Consider the following 18,617-nt stretch of genomic DNA (forward strand, 5'->3'; position numbering starts at 1 on the left):
CTAAACCGTAAAACATTAGAAAATAAACAAAATAGTATCGGGAAGATATCGTTGAAATAAACATATTTGGTAGGCAAACTATTACCAAAGGTATGTGCATTTGCATGGAACATAGGTTGGAAATAGGACCCCTCCCATTACCATACTATTGTCTTGTGTAATGTACACAGTGACTCATAAACAAGTGTCAAAGTTATTTGATGCATTAGATTTTGCACAGTCTAACTCTGACACTTGTTTATGAGTCACTGTGTACATTACACAAGACAATAGTATGGTAATGGGAGGGGTCCTATTTCCAACCTATGTTCCATGCAAATGCACATACCTTTGGTAATAGTTTGCCTACCAAATATGAGTTGTCACATTCAGAATCTAATGCATCAAGTGCCTTTAATTGCTACATGCTCAATATGGACTGCATCAGCTATACTTTACGTCATGTATATCATCTTGTGTCCCAGGCGATCCCTGTATGGTGACAATGCCATCACAGTGGAGGTGAAACCCTACATCAAGCTCCTGTTTTATCAGGTACAATATATTGTCATGAAATATTTCCATCATTGTATTCTCTTTGATGTGTATACTCTGGAATTAGAGTCAAATATAATGCTAGTCTGACTAAGAATTCCTGTTACATGCTGATATTTTAGAATCAGAGCTCAAAATACTTTTTTTCAGGTACGTGCAAAATTTCACATTGGCAAGAATTTTAGGTGCAAATTGAAAAATTTAATGTGTGCAAAATTATATGGTGAAGATTAAAAAAAAAGTTACTTAAGTAACTGGATATAATTTTGGAAATTTTCAGACATTTCAGGTAGCTTCCCACTACAATGTACCTTTCGTCAGTGACACTAAAGAGTCGGTCACAACCCGCCGTACGTGCTTTTTTTTTTAGCCCACGTCTGCTACGTTTTTCTGAAAATTTAGGGTGACCAGCAGAGAAAGTACATCACTCGCACGGTTGCGCAAAGTGTAACCCGGAAGTACTATGTGGTCTGCACGCCACGCCTGGCCGTGAGCGGTTGTGTGTATTGTTCGTTGCGCAGGTGGAAAGTGAGTTGTACGTGCTTACGTGCTTCGTTTTGTAAATTTTAACACCCCAATTCAGCCTATGGGCTGCGAGATGTGTTTGACATGTTTAACTTATGGATTGTATGTATGTATGAACAAAATAAACCATTACTTTTTTTACAACCTACGATCTCTGTACGATTGCCACATTACCGCGTGCCAGCCGTACCTACACGTCCTGCTTGCGTACGGTTTCCTTACTCGCATGTTATAAGTGTGTGCAGGTGCGATGAACCATCTGATTCTTCTTCCCTCCTCCTGTCATCTTGCTCACTAGCCGCCCTATTGTCTTCCACGGCCCGTTTCTTTGGGTCTTGTCTGGTTGTAGCTGCAGATGCCTTCTTCTGTGCCTTGTTGCGCATGTTGGAGATGGGTTGGCAGTCTTCCGTCAAATCGTCTTTGTATACTGAAGAAATCAGGTGCGTTTCACGTGCGTGGTACGTGCGGAGCACCTAGTACGATGCACGTGTGTTCTGCCTAGTCATTGAGCAGGTGAACTGGGAAGTGCGAAGTAAGCACGGAACACGCAACCAAAGTGCGCCACACATGGTACGTGCGCTCTACTTACAACAATTGCCCGTGAGAACAGTTCACGGGGTCAGTGTGTTGCACACGCGTCGCCTGTAATCGCACTTATGGGTGGTGAATCCGCAGACTGCATGTAGAAAAAGTTTTACATGCACTTTAACTTCTACGGCGTGTCTGCATGCTCCCAAATCCCTAGCATTCCATACAGAGGCGGTACTCACCACTTACGGATCCCCTATATTTGCCCACGTTGACAGCATGTAGACAGCATGCAGATGCATGTACGGCGGGTGTTTACTGACGCTTAAAAGATCACAGGAGAATGGCAGGTTTATAAGCATTATTGATTGATATGCAAATAAGTGAAGACAATTCTTTTGGAAGTCTGAAAGGAAACAAAAGTTAGAAAAGCCAAGACAAGGATGAGGCAAATCAGTCAAAAAGCTCCTGTTGTTTCAAAAAAGGAGCACAAGTGTTGTCTATCCTAGGAGCTGGGAGCTTCTTTGCCTTCATGCCCCCTCCTGCTCTAGGTGCAAAATTGCACATTCCAAATATTTCTAGAATGCAAATCTTGAAAATCATGTGCATTTTGCACATTGCACATGGGTATTTTGAGCCCTGTAGAATAGTAATAATATGCCACATACCGGTATGTACATGTTATATTTTCTCTATGATCCTGGGGATACAGAAATATTATAATTTGAAAACACCCGGTGGTGTTGTGTTGATCACATTACAGAGGGTATAGCACAAATCTCCGGTGGCATGAGCAGACTGGAAGCATGGGAAACTTATGCATGACTTTGCTGTCTTTGAATGTAATTTTGCATATCAAAGCTTTTTAAACAGTGTCCTAACAACTTGAGCCACTTAAGTTCCAATTCTAGGGATAGAATGTGATGTTGCATTTAGTACATCTCCCTCAATACACCATAATTGTAAAAACAAAGAATACACGTACAAGGCTAATAAACTTGAAGGTGAACTGATGTAACATCTGCTCCCTATATATAATATTGTGATCATAATATTCATAATACTTATGAAAAAAAGTGATGTATACAGTCATCTTCTTTCTTAATGCCAGAGAAATTAAAATTTGTTTCAGAATGTATGTGGAGCTGGGCACATGATATTCCTAACTCACAAACATTTTGTTGTGTTGTCTTCAGGTGCTGAACCCATTTTACATATTCCAGCTGTTCAGTGTTTGCCTGTGGATGTCAGACGAGTACTACTATTACGCTTCTGCTATCATTATCATGTCTTTAGGCTCGATTGGCATTTCACTCTACACTATACGCAAGGTAAGGTGGCTTTTAGTTTTGAGAAGTGTTGTGTTATTGTTTCTTTTCACTTTGCAAAACTGCATGATTTTTCTGTTCACTGACTGATGGTGTGAACTTCATTCTTATTGTTACAAAGCAAAGTGAAATGCTACATCAAATGGTGGAGTCCCACAATACCATGCTGGTCAAAGTCTGTCGCGATGGAGAAGGTAAAAGTATTTTCAATACATTTTTTTACAGTTTTCATGCTTGTAACAATATTATATTTATCCAATAATTCCATAATGATGGAAATTTTATACAAATCAGGATTCATCTGCATGTTTTTGATAAGTTTGTCAATAATAAGAAGAGATGATGGGACTTAGGCATGATTTCAATAGTTGACAATGTTATGTACTATCATAAATGTCATGATGTTTAGAGCAGGTAAGTAAAACAACAATAAGACTGCTTCATAACCTTGTTTTTCTTGTATTTCCACTGTTCCCAGTCTGCTCAGAAGTCACCTCTACTGACCTTGTACCTGGGGATGTTCTTGTCATCCCTGCCAACGGGATGTTGCTGCCCTGTGACGCTGCACTCATCACAGGCAACTGTATTGTCAATGAGAGCATGCTTACAGGTCATTGGAGACTTTGTACCTGTCTCATAATTTTATTTCAAATGTCATATCTGGATCGCAATAACATTTGATATGGGTTTTCCTGCCCATGTGATAACTTAAGAGGTATCACACGGGGATCTGTTTGATAACCACACAGGCACCATATGTTCCATACTATAATACTTCAAACATGTTTTGCCTGCTGCATGCACTGCTTTAGAAAATAGGAATACTGAATTTGGACGTTAGAGTTGATATCGATGTTGTAGCAATTTTTTGTTTAGGGACATTAAATTTTGGCATTTTTCACATTCATGTGTTTCCTTGGGTGGGTATGACATAAATAGAATACAAAATGGAGCATTCTACCAAATACACCATGTTGCATTCTACATTTTATTTACATGTATTCAACGAAGAGGTCTTTTACGTGTACGTGATATTCTCAGTGCAAATAAACTCTAAGGTTTTGCCAATGAGCAATGGCACGATGTTACTTATTTTTCTTTGATAAGGCCACACCAATTTAATTTCTTGGTTAACAGATTTTGGGCCATAATAGGATGCCTGGGCCTGTTTTTATTTTTATTTTTTTTTTCGCCCGCCTGCTCCATTATTTTTGTAGAAAAATCCGTTAACCAAGAAATTAAATTGGTGTGGCCTAAGTATGATTGAATTTTTTGATCCCCCTGACAGGAGAGAGTGTACCTGTCACAAAGACACCAGTGCCTCCCCAGAGTAGTGATCTGTACTCACCGGAGGTACACCAGCGCCACACCCTGTTCTGTGGTACCCAGGTCATCCAGACCAGGTACTATGGAGGGGAGAAAGTTAAGGCTGTGGTTGTCAGGACAGGTAGGAAACATTTACTTGATAAATAACTATTAGTTTGAGGTAGGGCTGCGTCCAGGTGGACTGGTACGGACCGGAAAAATAGTATCGGTCCGGTCCGAAAAACCCGAAACGTCAGTGGACTGTTTTTTTGGACCGGAACAAAAATTCATACTTGATCACTACCCACAAGGAGGACTGCCAGGAAAATGAACATCCAGCGTTAAAGTAAAGAGATTTACCTTAGTTTCCGCCTCTCTCATTTCACAACAATATTTTTTCAGATTTACTACTGAAGTGAGATAGGAAACCTAGTTATATCATCCATGGTTATATTTCATCTTCTTTGAAAGATACAGGACAGTTGTCAACACTTTATTCATGTTTCTTTCATTATTGAAGAATTTCAGTAGAACATGTGACGCGTGTGAACTTTCAGGTACAGGTACAGGTCCTGACCTGGACCTAATCTTCTGTACCTGTACCTGTACCTGATGTTACGAAAAGGTACGCAGCCCTGGTTTGAGGCATGTGCTGTTGTCTACCAGAGGTCTGCTAAACCTCATACCTCGCCTAGCCTGGGTGCCATCCTCTGTAGTTTCTGCCCGCTCCCTAATGTCACTGTCATGGAAACTACGAAGGATGCCACTGAGGCTAACCTTCGCCAAGAAGATGTTTACAATATTACAAGTGATGAATTGTAAATATTTCTCATTGATAATTATGCAAAAAAGATACTCATTTGAATGAAATACTTCAGTTGATCATATTTCTCCAGCCAATGACAGCCAGTGTTCTTTCTATTTTTTGTAGGTTTTTCTACAGCTAAAGGAGAGCTGGTACGCTCAATTTTGTTCCCCAAACCGCTCAACTTCAAACTTCTCACAGCAGCCTACAGATTTGTGTCGGTTCTTGTTGGCGTAGGTAAGTTCAGTCTGTTTCACTTCAGAAAAAATAAAGCCACTGTGGAATACAATCACAACAACAGCAAAGAAAGTATCATGCATTGACAGAAGATATAAAGAGTGGGACAGTGGAGCTGCCATCCTACCCATACAATACTGTACTGTCCTGCCATACAGTCATACCTGTACAATGTACATGCATATGCCAAAAAACAGTTACTCAAGCAACTGGATATGATTTTGAAAACGTCAGACGTTTCAGCTAGTATCCACTAGCTTTCGTCAGTGACTGAGAGACCAGAGGGGAAAGCAGGTTTATATACACAACCTGTTGATTGATATGCAAATAAAGTGAAGACAAATTTTTGGAAGTCGAAAAAGGAACAAAAGTCAGACAAGTCAAGACAAGATGATGCAAATTAGTCTGAAAGCTCCTGTTATACAGGACAGGAGCTTAAGTGTTGTCTGTCCTCGGGGCTGGGAGTGCCAAATCCCAAGTGCCGGAAAGATTGACCCGTAGCCCCCCTTGCCTGTTGAGGGTGGGGTTGTACATTCTTTCATATATTGCCTCTTTAACACCCCGTTCCCACCAGCGTGTTTCGCGGTCTAAGACATCTGTGGACTCGAGTTTGAAAGAGTGACCCTGGTTGTGTTGTAGGTTTCGAAGTGTACAGGAAACCAACCCACACTGATCAGTACCTGGCTTTTGATTCCCACCACCCTTTGGAACACAAACTAGCAGTGATCAAAACTCTCTTCCATCGTGCAGACAACATTGTCACTTCAGACCAAGCCAAAACGGACGAACAAAGACACCTCCGAGGTGCCCTGGCTAAATGTGGCTACCAAAACTGGACTAAGAAAACCCAGAAGTGCAAACCATTGACCAACAAAAACAAGGCCAACATCACTATTCCGTATGTCCAAGGAGTATCTGAGAAACTCCGACGGATCTTCCAAAACTTCAACATAGCCACTAACTTCAAACCTCACTCAACCCTCAGACAAAGACTGGTACACCCTAAGGACCGACCTCACAAGGGTACCAAGGCGAATGTTATTTACAGACTCAAATGTGAGGAGCCCAATTGTAACAACACCTACATCGGAGAGACAAGTCGACCGCTTAAAGTAAGGTACAAAGAACATTGCAGACCTAGTGCCAACGGCTACTCCTCAGCTATTTTCCACCACCTACAACACAACCAGGGTCACTCTTTCAAACTCGAGTCCACGGATGTCTTAGACCGCGAAAACGGGGTGTTAAAGAGGCAATATATGAAAGAATGTACAACCCCACCCTCAACAGGGAAGGGGGGCTACGGGTCGATCTTTCCGGGATTTGGCCTTTTCGACTTCCAAAAATTTGTCTTCACTTTATTTGCATATCAATCAACAGGTTGTGTATATAAACCTGCTTTCCCCTCTGGTCTCTCAGTCACTGACGAAAGCTAGTGGATACTAGCTGAAACGTCTGACGTTTTCAAAATCATATCCAGTTGCTTGAGTAACTGTTTTTTGGCATATCGTATTACCTGGATGTCTAACCTTCATCAATGTACATGCATGTCATACCATCTACAAAATAGTAAGTACTTTGCATACTAGATGCCATGGGCATGCTGTATAGTTGTAGTGGGTAGGATTACAGCTTCACCTTCAGGATACTTTGCTTCTCTCTCTGATATACAATTTACCTCAGAGATTGTCTAGCAATGCTTGTTACATACCTATACTCGCCCTATAAATAGTTTTGATTTTTTTTAAAATCAATGAAAATAAATGAGCTTTGTCTCATTTGTCATGAGTGATATTCTAAAACTTTTCCACATTACAGATGTGGTATATTTTGTATTTCACAAGTCTCATTTCTTGATTTGATGACATTGTGATTAGGTAGTGTGTGCATGTATGTTACCACTTATATTTTGTATGCCCTATGGACCAGACCAATTGGTATGGGTGGACTGAACAGTTGATTTACGGTCTAAATTCTTTAACATCTGAAATTTGAAACAACTTAGATATTAAATGTAAAAACTAGAAAAGCTTTAAAAAAAAGACAGGCCCAGCCTCAAATAAGAGATGAAGGCCTTGTCAACCTGGAAGTGATTTTTGCCATATCTCAGCAATCCTTGATCCCCAACTTCAATAGTTTACGTTGCCAGAGCCTCTGTAGCACAATCCTGGTAAGTTTGAAGGTCCAGGTGCTTTTCAATTTTAAACGGTAATAAAAAAAATTGACATGCATGAAAGACCCCACTGTGCAATCCGTGACTGGAACTACCTGATCTACATAATTTATTCAGTTGTAAGAACAGTATATTTTTCTTTCATTTGTAAAGAGCTCATTCAGAGTTTATACTCAGTATATTATACATAATTTATTAGTGTTGTTAGTATGTAATCTGACTGCCAACCTCCTCCCTTCCAACTTGTATCCTACTAAAGGTTTAGCATAACAGCATCAAAACTGTATTCTTGAGTTTTATGAATTGGAAACTCTCGAAGGTCATGGATGAAATGTACAAAATTTAGTGTATTGCCTTCATCATGTAAACTCATTGGTATGTTTTGTTTGACAAATGTTCATGTGAATTTTCTTGCTGATTACGTGCCTAACAGTTGCAAATTATAGTCATGTGCTTGGGATGTCTTAATAAAATGTATATTTCCTTTTTTTCCAGCCATGATTGGCTTCACATTTACTGTGGCGTGGATGGCCCTGGATGGGGTAAGTGAAATGTTGCAGCTTTTTGCTACCTTTCCTCACTTCAAGACATACTTGATAATTTCACATCAGCTCAGGACCGACAGAAGATATTCTGTAGGAACTACAATTTTAATATGAACCAAAATAGAGTCTTAGATACAGTAGACTAGGATGTTCCCCACAAAATTAATATTTGTGTTACTAAGAGTTTTATAATAAGGCCATGTTGATTTGATTATATGGATGACATCCTCCGGGAACCCCAAAACTGATGCGCGCGTGCGAATAAAAAAAAAGTTTTGCAAAAAAAAAAGTTGCTTTCACTATGAAATCTACGTCGTGGTCAAGAAGGTGGAACAAATGGCACAGAATATGTTACGGCGAATAATCTACTCTTCGAATTCTTTTCTTTACATTTTTGTCCTTTATCCTTTGATTTTGGTATTCTACGACATTGGTATCGTTTCTAAATGTTTTCCTTGCAACTTATGGTATATTTTTGCTCATTTAGCAACTGTTTTGCACGATTTACAGTATGGTTGAAAACTTTTTTTTTTGGGAAACGGCCGAAAATTCATGCGCGCGCGGATGTCATCCATATAATCAAATCAACATGGCCTTAGGCCATGTTGATTTGATTATATGAAAAAAGTTTTCAACCATACTGTAAATCGTGCAAAACAGTTGGTAAATGAGCAAAAATATACCATAAGTTGCAAGGAAAACATTTAGAAACGATACCAATGTCGTAGAATGCCAAAATCAAAGGAAAAAGGACAAAAATGTAAAGAAATGAATTCGAAGAGTAGATTATTCGCCATAACATATTCTGTGCCATTTGTTCCACCTTCTTGACCACGTAGATTTCATAGTGAAAGCAACTTTTTTTTTTTGCATAACTTTTTTTTTATTCGCACGCGCGCATCAGTTTTGGGGTTCCCAGCGGATGTCATCCATATAATCAAATCAACATGGCCTAAGTAAAAATCTAAGTTGTCAGTATCAGAATATGATTAATATCACCATCAGAATTAAGATGGTCACCATGTAAGGCTACATGTACAATATATGTAAAAGTACTTAGTTGAATGTAAAAGATGTTTTCCTTTTTTGAGGCTGTATTCATCACAGTCACAAAGACAACTTCACAATGAACAAATCCACAAAGCATCTGGTTAACATCATTTGGCGTTGTGGAATTTTTCCAATCACATTCTGCAAAAGTTTCACTACATTTCAACATCTACAATTATACATGGCTTGTACATGTACATGTCACTCAACATTTTCTACCTGTTACAACAAAATTGCAATCAAAAGAAGCAGACTTATCATTGAACAGAGAAGAATATTGATGTTGACAGCTGAATTTTCTTTGTACCAAAAACAGGAAAAAACAAGGAAAGGCATTTTTGGTAAATTGAATGCAGTAAGTTCATTGTAGATGTTAAGTTTACATGCATGCTGTCAAGCACTCACAATTTCTTTTGACATTGTCTTTTCCTTTGTTACATGAAGGAATCAGTTGGAGAGATCTTCCTGGAGGCGCTGGACCTCATAACCATCTGTGTTCCTCCTGCTCTGCCCTCAGCCCTCACCATTGGCATCATTTATGCCCAGAGGAGACTTAAAAAGCAAGGAATTTTTTGCATAAGCCCTGAGCGAATCAACATCTGTGGTCTGCTGGACATGGTGTGTTTTGATAAGACTGGGACCCTGACAGAAGATGGGCTGGACCTGTGGGCAGTGGTACCAACCAAGAATAACAGGTACATGTAGTCTGCCTTTTCATTATGAGTCTGCCCTTTCATATTTCATTAACAGATCATTAGGAGCAGGACTAGAGACTGTTGATGTTTAGGATGTTGTATTTAGTAATAGTTTATGTACTGTGTATTTGTTATGTGTATTTTTATGTGTATCCAGGAAATGGCATGAGTTGTAATTACTGGACAGGTTAAATAGATAAATTGCATTGAAATATAAAGTCTACTTTCATAATACCTGCCACTAACCATAACACCACCAAAAAACAAACAATGACTTAATTTAAAGGCATTAACTAACTGCTGCTTCAATAATTTCTCAGGTATCTTGAAAGTTCATCTGTGTTGGTAGACGTCATTATGCTTTAAACTGTGATTAAACACGATCATGACATGTTTTTATGTTGACACAATTGAAAACCGACTTGGAGCGTTAAAAGTTTGCCAGTATCTTGTTTGTTCCTAATAGTATGTACATGCATTTACATTTGCCACTGTTCGTGGATTGGTAATTTGCAGCAAACCATTCCAAAAGCCTGTAGGTTGTTTTGGAGCAAACTGATCAATATAAATATTAATGCTGGTGTCCGAGTCTTTATGACTGTTGTAGAATACATCATTTCATCTGCATACATGAAAATATCACAAGACTGGAGACATTCAGGCAAACTGTTTGGATTGGTATCACAATGAAAAATTACCATGAACATGGTGGTGTTATGAAAGTAGATGTTACCTGTATTTGATTGTGCTTTTAGTCATTAAAATGCTTAGTAGTATTAAGATGATGAACTTTTTTTCATAAATAGCAGAGTCTATAATTTAGCCTGCATATTTAGTAGCAGTGTGAACATTTGCCACCTGTACATACATGTAGAAAGAACAAACTGTAAAGAGGTGTTTAATTAAGTGCTCTACCCACAGTTTTGCACCTGCCATTCAAGATGTATCCCAACTGCCTTTGGGGCCATTCCTCACTGCCATGGCAACCACTCACTCCCTAACTGTGATTGGTGGAAACCTATCAGGAGACCCTCTGGACCTCAAGATGTTTCAAGCTACAAAATGGGTACTACTCATCACTGAACTACGAATGACTCAACATCGCTTTTCTTACCTTGCAGCTTATCCTAATGTTTCCTTGCTTACAAACATATTTGAAAGATTTTGGAAACTTAAATGCAGTTCCAGAACAAGGTGATAGTGGGCCAAAACTTACGTTGTACGTTTATTCCGAGTACATGCAAAATCTATCTAATGTCCAAAAGTTGTGATCCTAGCATACATGTAACTACATGTATCAGTGCTCTTCCACTGCAAAAAAGTACCATAAGAAGCTGAGAGGGAGGCCAAAATCAAAGGTCTCATCACGAGCTAGCCACCTACCTAGTTTTATGACAATCCATCCAATAAAGCTTCTACGTAATAAGTATTATATCATCATATAGCCAGGTGGTATTGACTATTAAATCAGAAGCCCCCATTTCATATTGATTATGACACCATAATGTCACAGCATGATAGAAGTATTGCAAAATCATCCCAAGTGTGCTTTATTTCACAAGTGTGCTTTGTTGCAGAATAATGCACACTTGAGAGTAACCAGCTTGGTGCATACTACAAATGTTGCTGCAATAAATAGATCTACTGCATGCATTTTTCTGCATTACCTGCCATTTTAAATGTTTTGTTAGACACTACGTAGGTTTTAAAGAAGGAATTCATGTTCACTTGTTTCTGTTTCTGTAGGAGTTGGAGGAACCAGGCAGTGAAGAGAGCACTAAGTTTGACATGTTGGTGCCGACTGTAGTTCGACCTCCACAAACCATGGTCCTGCTTCATTCTCCTGATAAAAGAGAGGTGCTAAACAGATACATGTACTGTTTGTGTTTTCAAACTTACACATTTTTCAAAACCAATGCAGGGATTGTCACAGACTTTGTATACCAGGTTCAAAATTATAATTTGTCAGGTATTACAATTTTAGACTAGAAAGGCAGACATTTGCTTTGGAGCAAATGTAGCGGATGGCTTCACCCCATTTTACGACATGGCAGGGAAAGAAGGAGAAACACAAGGGAAAATAATTCTTTACATTGATATAACTATAGTATGAAGTGACAACCGTTAGATAGCTACCACCTACATTATTGGTTAGGATTTTTAATTGCACAATGCAAACTGCTGATTTTCAAGATAAAAAGAAGCGTTTATGCCCCGCATTCCAATGCTGGAGCAGGAAAGCTTGACATACTTACCAAAACACTTGAATAAAGTTCATACTGTCAATATGGCATGGCTTTGTACAGGTGTAATTGAGTTAACCTAATCAAACTCTAACAACCAATCAGCAAGAAGAATACAGGAAAGCTGCATGCCTATTGGTTGCTTGCTCTGCATGCCATTCTGATGACTCATGCCCAAATATGGTAACACACTGCTATAATTATAGTACATTTTCTATAACAAAACCAAAAGGCTCAAATAAAACCATTTTAAAAGCCTGTATCACAAAAATGAAAAATACACCTGGGGGTATTTGCCCACTCTACATTCTTGCCTAAAATTTCATGTTATTTGGCCTAAAAATGAAGGAGTTGAATCGATTTAAAGACATGGCAGGAGAAGGAGGAGGAGAAGGAGGAGAAGAAACATGCGGAAAAACAATATGTCTTCACCACATAGTGGTGAAGCCATAAAAAGAATATTCAAAGTATACAAAAAATGTATACTTTGAATGTATGATCAAACTGATAAATGTTGAGAGAATGCAGCAGATTCTTTGTTTTTCCATTGTTTTTTTAATGATTGTTAATTAAAAGCTATTGATATATGATTTAAAAAGTTGCCCTCTGTTTTCAGCACCCGTATGAGGTGGGAATTCTTCGTCAGTTTCCGTTCTCCTCCAGTCTTCAGCGCATGAGTGTGATGACACGTACCCTGGGGAGTGACCACATGGTGGTGTACACTAAGGGTGCACCAGAGATGATCATCCAGCTCTGCAAGCCTCACACCAGTATGTGTTTTCCTCGGTTTTGGGGCTATGAGGCCACACCAATTTAATTTCTTGGTTAACGGATTTGCCCGCTTCATTTTTTTCTGATTTGCAAATAATAAAAATTCAGAATCAATTGCAAAATGCTCATATTTTGCCCAGTTGAAAACAGTCCTTTTTTCACACTAGTTGTTGCAGTTATTCTGTCTTTCAATGCAGTGGTATCATTAAAAGTTCAAAATTCGTTGTTTAAATTTTGAACCAGCCTGGTGTGTTGACTTCATGGCTGCTTTTGTACCATTTTAGGCCATAATAGGATGCCTAGGCCAGTTTTTATTTTTTATTTTTTGGCCCGCCCGCTCCATTATTTTTCTAGAAAAATCCGTTAACCAAGAAATTAAATTGGTGTGGCCTGAATTGAAAAATTTGAATTTCTGTCAGGCATTCCAACTCAACATGCTTTTATGATCGCTAGTGCATTCATACATGTACTATATGGACCTAATTTGCATAATAAGTGCAAAGACAGTTAGGTTTCTGAATTCTTCTTGTAACCGTAGTTGAAACACGATCTTTAACATGATATGATTTTGATGTTGATTGTTGAAATTCTTAACGCCTTTTACTGTTTCAGTTCCAGCTGATTTCTATGAAGTTCTAATGACGTACACAGAAAGTGGCTTCAGAGTTATTGCTTTGGCATGCCGGCCTTTGGAAAACAAAGTCAGGTTTTTACAGGCACAACGGATGGAAAGGTAAGATACAGAAGTTACATACTGTAATGGGGCCAATTCATGTTGGATTTTACATGTACATGTAGGTGAAGTGACCTGATTCCCATTGTGAATACATAACGTGTGTCAACGTGGTCCAATGTTCTGTCTTTTCCATCCAATCTGTATCAATTTGCTAACATTTTAACTTGGGATGGAATGATGGTGGGCATTAGGAGTGATGTACATGTATTTGTGACAATATCACAGTTAATTTATGCAATGTATTATGCACAATGCCAATTCAGGACTCATCACTGTGCATGTGGTCTTTGCATCTGGATTTCAAATAGATGTGCATGTATGTACACAGAATATTTTTTTCTGAACATACAGGAATGAAGTAGAGACTGACCTAACATTTCTGGGCCTGATGGTTATGCAAAATGCTCTCAAACCTGAAACCACACCCATCATTCACCAACTCAGGGAGGCCAACATCAGAACTGTCATGGTAACAGGTAAGGTAACCACACCCATCATTTACAACATCAGAACTGTCATGGTAACAGGTAAGGTAACCACACCCATCATTTACAACATCAGAACTGTCATGGTAACAGGTAAGGTAACCACACCCATCATTTACAACATCAGAACTGTCATGGTAACAGGTAAGGTAACCACACCCATCATTTACAACATCAGAACTGTCATGGTAACAGGTAAGGTAACCACACCCATCATTTACAACATCAGAACTGTCATGGTAACAGGTAAGGTAACCACACCCATCATTTACAACATCAGAACTGTCATGGTAACAGGTAAGATTACTTTACAAAGCTATACGTAACAGTTTTAGATTATAGGTTAAGTATATGTTTGTGGCGTCTGTGTGGTGTAGTGGATAGAGCAAGCAAAAGCACTGTCAAGCAAAAGACCCAGGTTCAATCCCCAGGGTTGGACCAAGACATGTCCGGACTTGCACCCAGACGTTGTGCCCTTGGGAAACGCACTTAACACACATTTCCCCCTCAGTTAGAGGGATCCTGGGCCCTACTAGGGTTTGGGTTGGCGTTATAGGAAGAGCATCCAGCCGTAAAAAATCTTGCTTCAAAAAAAGACTTGTACTTGGTGCAAGCACGTCTAACTCCCGGTTGGGGAAGAATGACGTTAAATTTGGTTTTAAAAAAAAATATGACGCAAGCAGTTGGAAAGTGTAGACTGGTTATATTTTGAAACAGGAGACAACATCCTGACAGCTGTGAGTGTAGCGCGGGAGTGTCGGATGGTTTGTCCTGGTCAGCAGGTGGTAGAGGTCACGGCTCTTCCTCCTACCGACAGCACCCCTCCCAACATCACCTACACAGTCTCCACTAAACACATGGAGCCTCAAGAGGAGATAAAGGGGGGAGAGATTGCTGTACAAATGGTAAAGATATTTTGGATTATGTTATTATATTATCAACAAAATTCTTCACATCTTCACATGATGTTAAAACACCATAAGCTTTCATACATTTCAAATGATCCTTTCATTTTGTTATATGTTTTTTAATGTCATAATTTTTACTGTAAATTCACTTTATGTTTGTGGTAGCAAAAGTTTGTGGTCTGAGAAAAATGGACGTTTTCGTAGAGCTACATGTACGTGTAACTGTTATACGTTTGCAATGGCAACGGGTGCAGCAAGAAGAATTTTGTTCACAGTAATGATAAGTTCGCTGTACAGACTGAGGTTATCACAGAAAAAATAAATCCTACTAACTAAATGCTGTTTTATTGCATGGCTGTCAGCAGGAAGATACAGTGGATGTGGATGACTCAGGTGACCAGTTCCACTTTGCTGTGAGTGGGAAATCATTTGCCATCATCAGGAAGTACTTCCCACATGTTCTACCCAAGGTACTGGCTCAAATCACCAACAATATATTAGATAAATTTGTGCTTTTGATTTGAACAGTTTTTGTTTGATTGACATGTATTTGATCCCGATGAATGTCCACAGTGACTGCAATTCGATGTTTTTCTGTTCGTTAAATGTACAGATTACATAAACTCATATTCCTAATTCGACTTGACAAACCTTCCATCGAAAAGCATATCTGTTCCTTTATCTCTACTATAACTGAAAAGCGAGAAGTTGAATTTATGTAATGATAGCTAGTTTTATTTTGTATGTATCTTTTCAACATGTCTTGTTTTGACCTGTACTTAGCCCAGTGTGGCAAAAATGTGCAATAAAGGTCGTCATTCATTCATTAATTTTGGTGCCTGCAAATTATGTAGGATTAAAATGCCTAAGTGCCCTGGTTAGAAGAGATTGTGCTGAAAAAACTTTTATTTTGCTAATGACATATACATTCAATTTTAACATGTATAACAGATGCCATAAGTTACATTGTATTCATACCCTTGCCAACCAAGTACAATTACAGTGAATGATTTTGTTGTCATCTGTAACTTTATTTGAGCTAGTCTTAATTTTCTCAAGATTCACTGTTTACTATAATTTTAATTTTGTCTTAGACCGGAACATTATGTAAAAATTGATGATTAAATGGTGACTGTAATTATTTGAATTTTCAGTTGGCTGTAGGTGGCACAGTTTTTGCCAGGATGTCCCCAGACCAGAAGACACAGCTCCTGGAGGTATACCAGGATTTAGGGTGTGTAACTGTTATAAGTCATTCAGCTGTGACAGCAGTGGTTTTTGTCTAAATTTGTAGATTTGTTCATAAGCATTCAAAATTTTTCAAAACCTGATTTATTTCTAGGCCACAGCGACTTAATTTTTTGGATGACATCCTCCAAAGACCCCCAAACTAGTGCGCGCAGGCAAATAAAAAAAGATCCGGCCAAAAATAAAAATGCTACTAAACCACAGGAATACAAAGCTGGTATTGTGAATGTACGTCAGGACATGGTGATGTATTCGACAAGCCGGCACATGCTGTTTTTTTTGCGGAGTTTATGAATAGGCATTGTAAGTATGTACTGAGGTCTTGAGTCGTGGAGCTTCAGCAGCCTGGGTGCCATCCTCCATAGTTACCACCGGCTCTGTATAATATTGTCACTAGGTACCATACAATACCCAGGCCTAGAGCCAGGCCAGAGCCTTGGAGGACATGATCTTTTTTTTCTTCTTTTTTTCTGAAAATAGGTGAAAATCAATGTGCGCGCAGATGTCATCCATAAAATTAAGTCGTTGTGGCCTTACGGAGGTTTAAGTGTATAAATGGAAGTGTAAAAAACAATTTTTTATGTTAACTCAATATTACCCACATGTTTATAGTGATAGAGGGTTGCACACGTTTGTGTGATACTGGATCTGATACATGAAAAATCTTAGGCTTTATTTATAAAGGCTTCTACTATCATGGAATACCCAGCTATGCTCCCCTAACCTATCGTAAGATGCCTTACGGTGTTTGTGACCATGCTTTATGTGTTCACCATTGTACCCACTATTCTCAAACCTATGATGTACGAGTATTGTGCAATGTGCTGTATGTGACCAGGGCATTAGGAAACATGACCTACAGAATCTGATGTAGGAAGTTTTTAAGGAGCTGACATGTTTGATGCAGCTATAGTCATCAAAAGGCTGGCTAGTGGCTGCTTCAGGACAAGACTTCTAAATACATGACTTAAGGCTTTTGTTGAAGGGTCAAGTTAGGGTTGCAGTAGAAACTACATTTTGTTATTATATTTGTATTGTAGTTTACATGTTCATTTTTACCTCCATGAAAATGCCTGACGTGAATGTGAAGTGACCAGTATTGACTGAGGCCTACATATACGTCCATGCTTGTTGTCGTAAATGTCTTTATTTCATTTTCTTCTATATAGGCACTATGTTGGCATGTGTGGTGATGGTGCAAATGATTGTGGGGTAAAACTTTAATTTGTTTTTTCTATTAAGATTTTATTTCATGTAATGTTACATGTACAACATGTGTATCCAGTATCCTGTTTATAAAATTAATGACAATCATATTTGTTTTATGATTACCCAAGACCAGTCTATCTGGGCTGCTTTTTCCAACAATATAATTATATAATAAGTTAAACCAATGTTTCAACATGAACATTAAGGTTTTTCCTGGTTGCATTAATTGGAGTTTACCAATTATTTTGTGTTTATCTCACTTGTGCTAGTTAAGCCACAGCAAGTATATGGATGACATCTTTTGATCTGCAGACTCCAAATTTGTTACTTTTCCAATGGTCCATTATTTTGATTGTTAAAGGTACATGTATATGTTTTGACATGCTCTGGTACCAATGGTGTTTAGAGCATTCAAAAATGGTGGTAACTGCAGCGTTTCTTGATATTTCATGACAGAGGGCTTGAAATACCTGGTTTCCCAGCTGTGCTGAACAGCCATAATCACCTCTTAAGTCTATATGTCTATTAAATATTAAATATTCAATAGTAATTGTGTACATGTAACATGTTACTTCTTGACTAGGCTCTGAAGCGGGCCCATGCTGGGATCTCCCTGTCAGAGCTGGAAGCCTCGGTTGCGTCACCCTTCACCTCCAAGAAGAACGACATTCAATGTGTTTTGACACTCATCAGGTATTATTTAATTGAACTTGTCATTTGCCCAGTTGATTACTAATAAAGAGAAACAAACGCCTTATATTATTGAGGACATGTCAAGATATAACAGTTATGCTTTGAAATAATTACAAAATGGCACTATTCTTTTTTTACCATCCTATTACATTAAGTATCAGGTGCACCATAGGCCTTGTGAAATGATTTCATAATATTTTATTTCTCCTAGTAAGCTACTAGGTATACTATTTTTATTTAGTGCCTAGTTACCTAGCAGCTTACTAGGAGAAATAAAATATTATGAAATCATTTCACAAGGCCATGCCATCCCAAACTTCCCACTTCCTTTTTGCCTGATTCGAAAGATTTAAACTACCTTCAGGCTGCTGCATTGTAGTTATAATAATTCCCTGAGTGTGTTTCATTTTGATTTGTATTTGATTAGCTTCTTCAGTTTGTGGTAAGGTTGTCATCTGGCTGTTACATGTATTTCACAACTGAAAAGAATAATAATTATTATTAACAGGGGGTGCCCTAATTCCGACCTATGTTCCATGCAAACGCACAGACCTTTGGTAATAGTTTATCTGACCAAAAACCCGCGCAACATGAGATAT

The 18,617-nt window shown here is 38.6% G+C and overlaps 1 protein-coding gene across 7 annotated transcripts in view; it reads left to right on the plus strand.

Annotated features, from left to right (window-relative positions):
• Positions 1 to 18,617, plus strand: part of LOC109465640 (probable cation-transporting ATPase 13A3) — a 40,115-nt gene that overhangs the window by 9,384 nt on the left and 12,114 nt on the right. For 3 of the 7 annotated variants that reach the window (XM_019763016.1, XM_019763014.1, XM_019763013.1), the window contains exons 8-25: positions 465 to 534; positions 2,784 to 2,918; positions 3,037 to 3,109; positions 3,394 to 3,525; positions 4,204 to 4,362; positions 5,152 to 5,262; positions 7,931 to 7,977; positions 9,475 to 9,725; positions 10,647 to 10,791; positions 11,472 to 11,582; positions 12,585 to 12,738; positions 13,352 to 13,472; positions 13,827 to 14,257; positions 14,678 to 14,865; positions 15,231 to 15,338; positions 16,023 to 16,102; positions 17,286 to 17,328; positions 17,909 to 18,018. In XM_019763016.1, the coding sequence (XP_019618575.1) occupies positions 465 to 534; positions 2,784 to 2,918; positions 3,037 to 3,109; positions 3,394 to 3,525; positions 4,204 to 4,362; positions 5,152 to 5,262; positions 7,931 to 7,977; positions 9,475 to 9,725; positions 10,647 to 10,791; positions 11,472 to 11,582; positions 12,585 to 12,738; positions 13,352 to 13,472; positions 13,827 to 14,257; positions 14,678 to 14,865; positions 15,231 to 15,338; positions 16,023 to 16,102; positions 17,286 to 17,328; positions 17,909 to 18,018 (2,469 nt within the window). The remainder of the gene's footprint in view (positions 1 to 464; positions 535 to 2,783; positions 2,919 to 3,036; positions 3,110 to 3,393; positions 3,526 to 4,203; positions 4,363 to 5,151; positions 5,263 to 7,930; positions 7,978 to 9,474; positions 9,726 to 10,646; positions 10,792 to 11,471; positions 11,583 to 12,584; positions 12,739 to 13,351; positions 13,473 to 13,826; positions 14,258 to 14,677; positions 14,866 to 15,230; positions 15,339 to 16,022; positions 16,103 to 17,285; positions 17,329 to 17,908; positions 18,019 to 18,617) is intronic. The other 4 variants (XM_019763017.1, XM_019763019.1, XM_019763018.1 and 1 more) reach the window with 4 other exon arrangements.

The sequence above is a fragment of the Branchiostoma belcheri genome, unplaced genomic scaffold (genome assembly GCF_001625305.1).
Source record: "Branchiostoma belcheri isolate BF01 breed outbred unplaced genomic scaffold, Haploidv18h27 scaffold155, whole genome shotgun sequence".
In the NCBI taxonomy this organism is placed as follows: domain Eukaryota; kingdom Metazoa; phylum Chordata; class Leptocardii; order Amphioxiformes; family Branchiostomatidae; genus Branchiostoma; species Branchiostoma belcheri.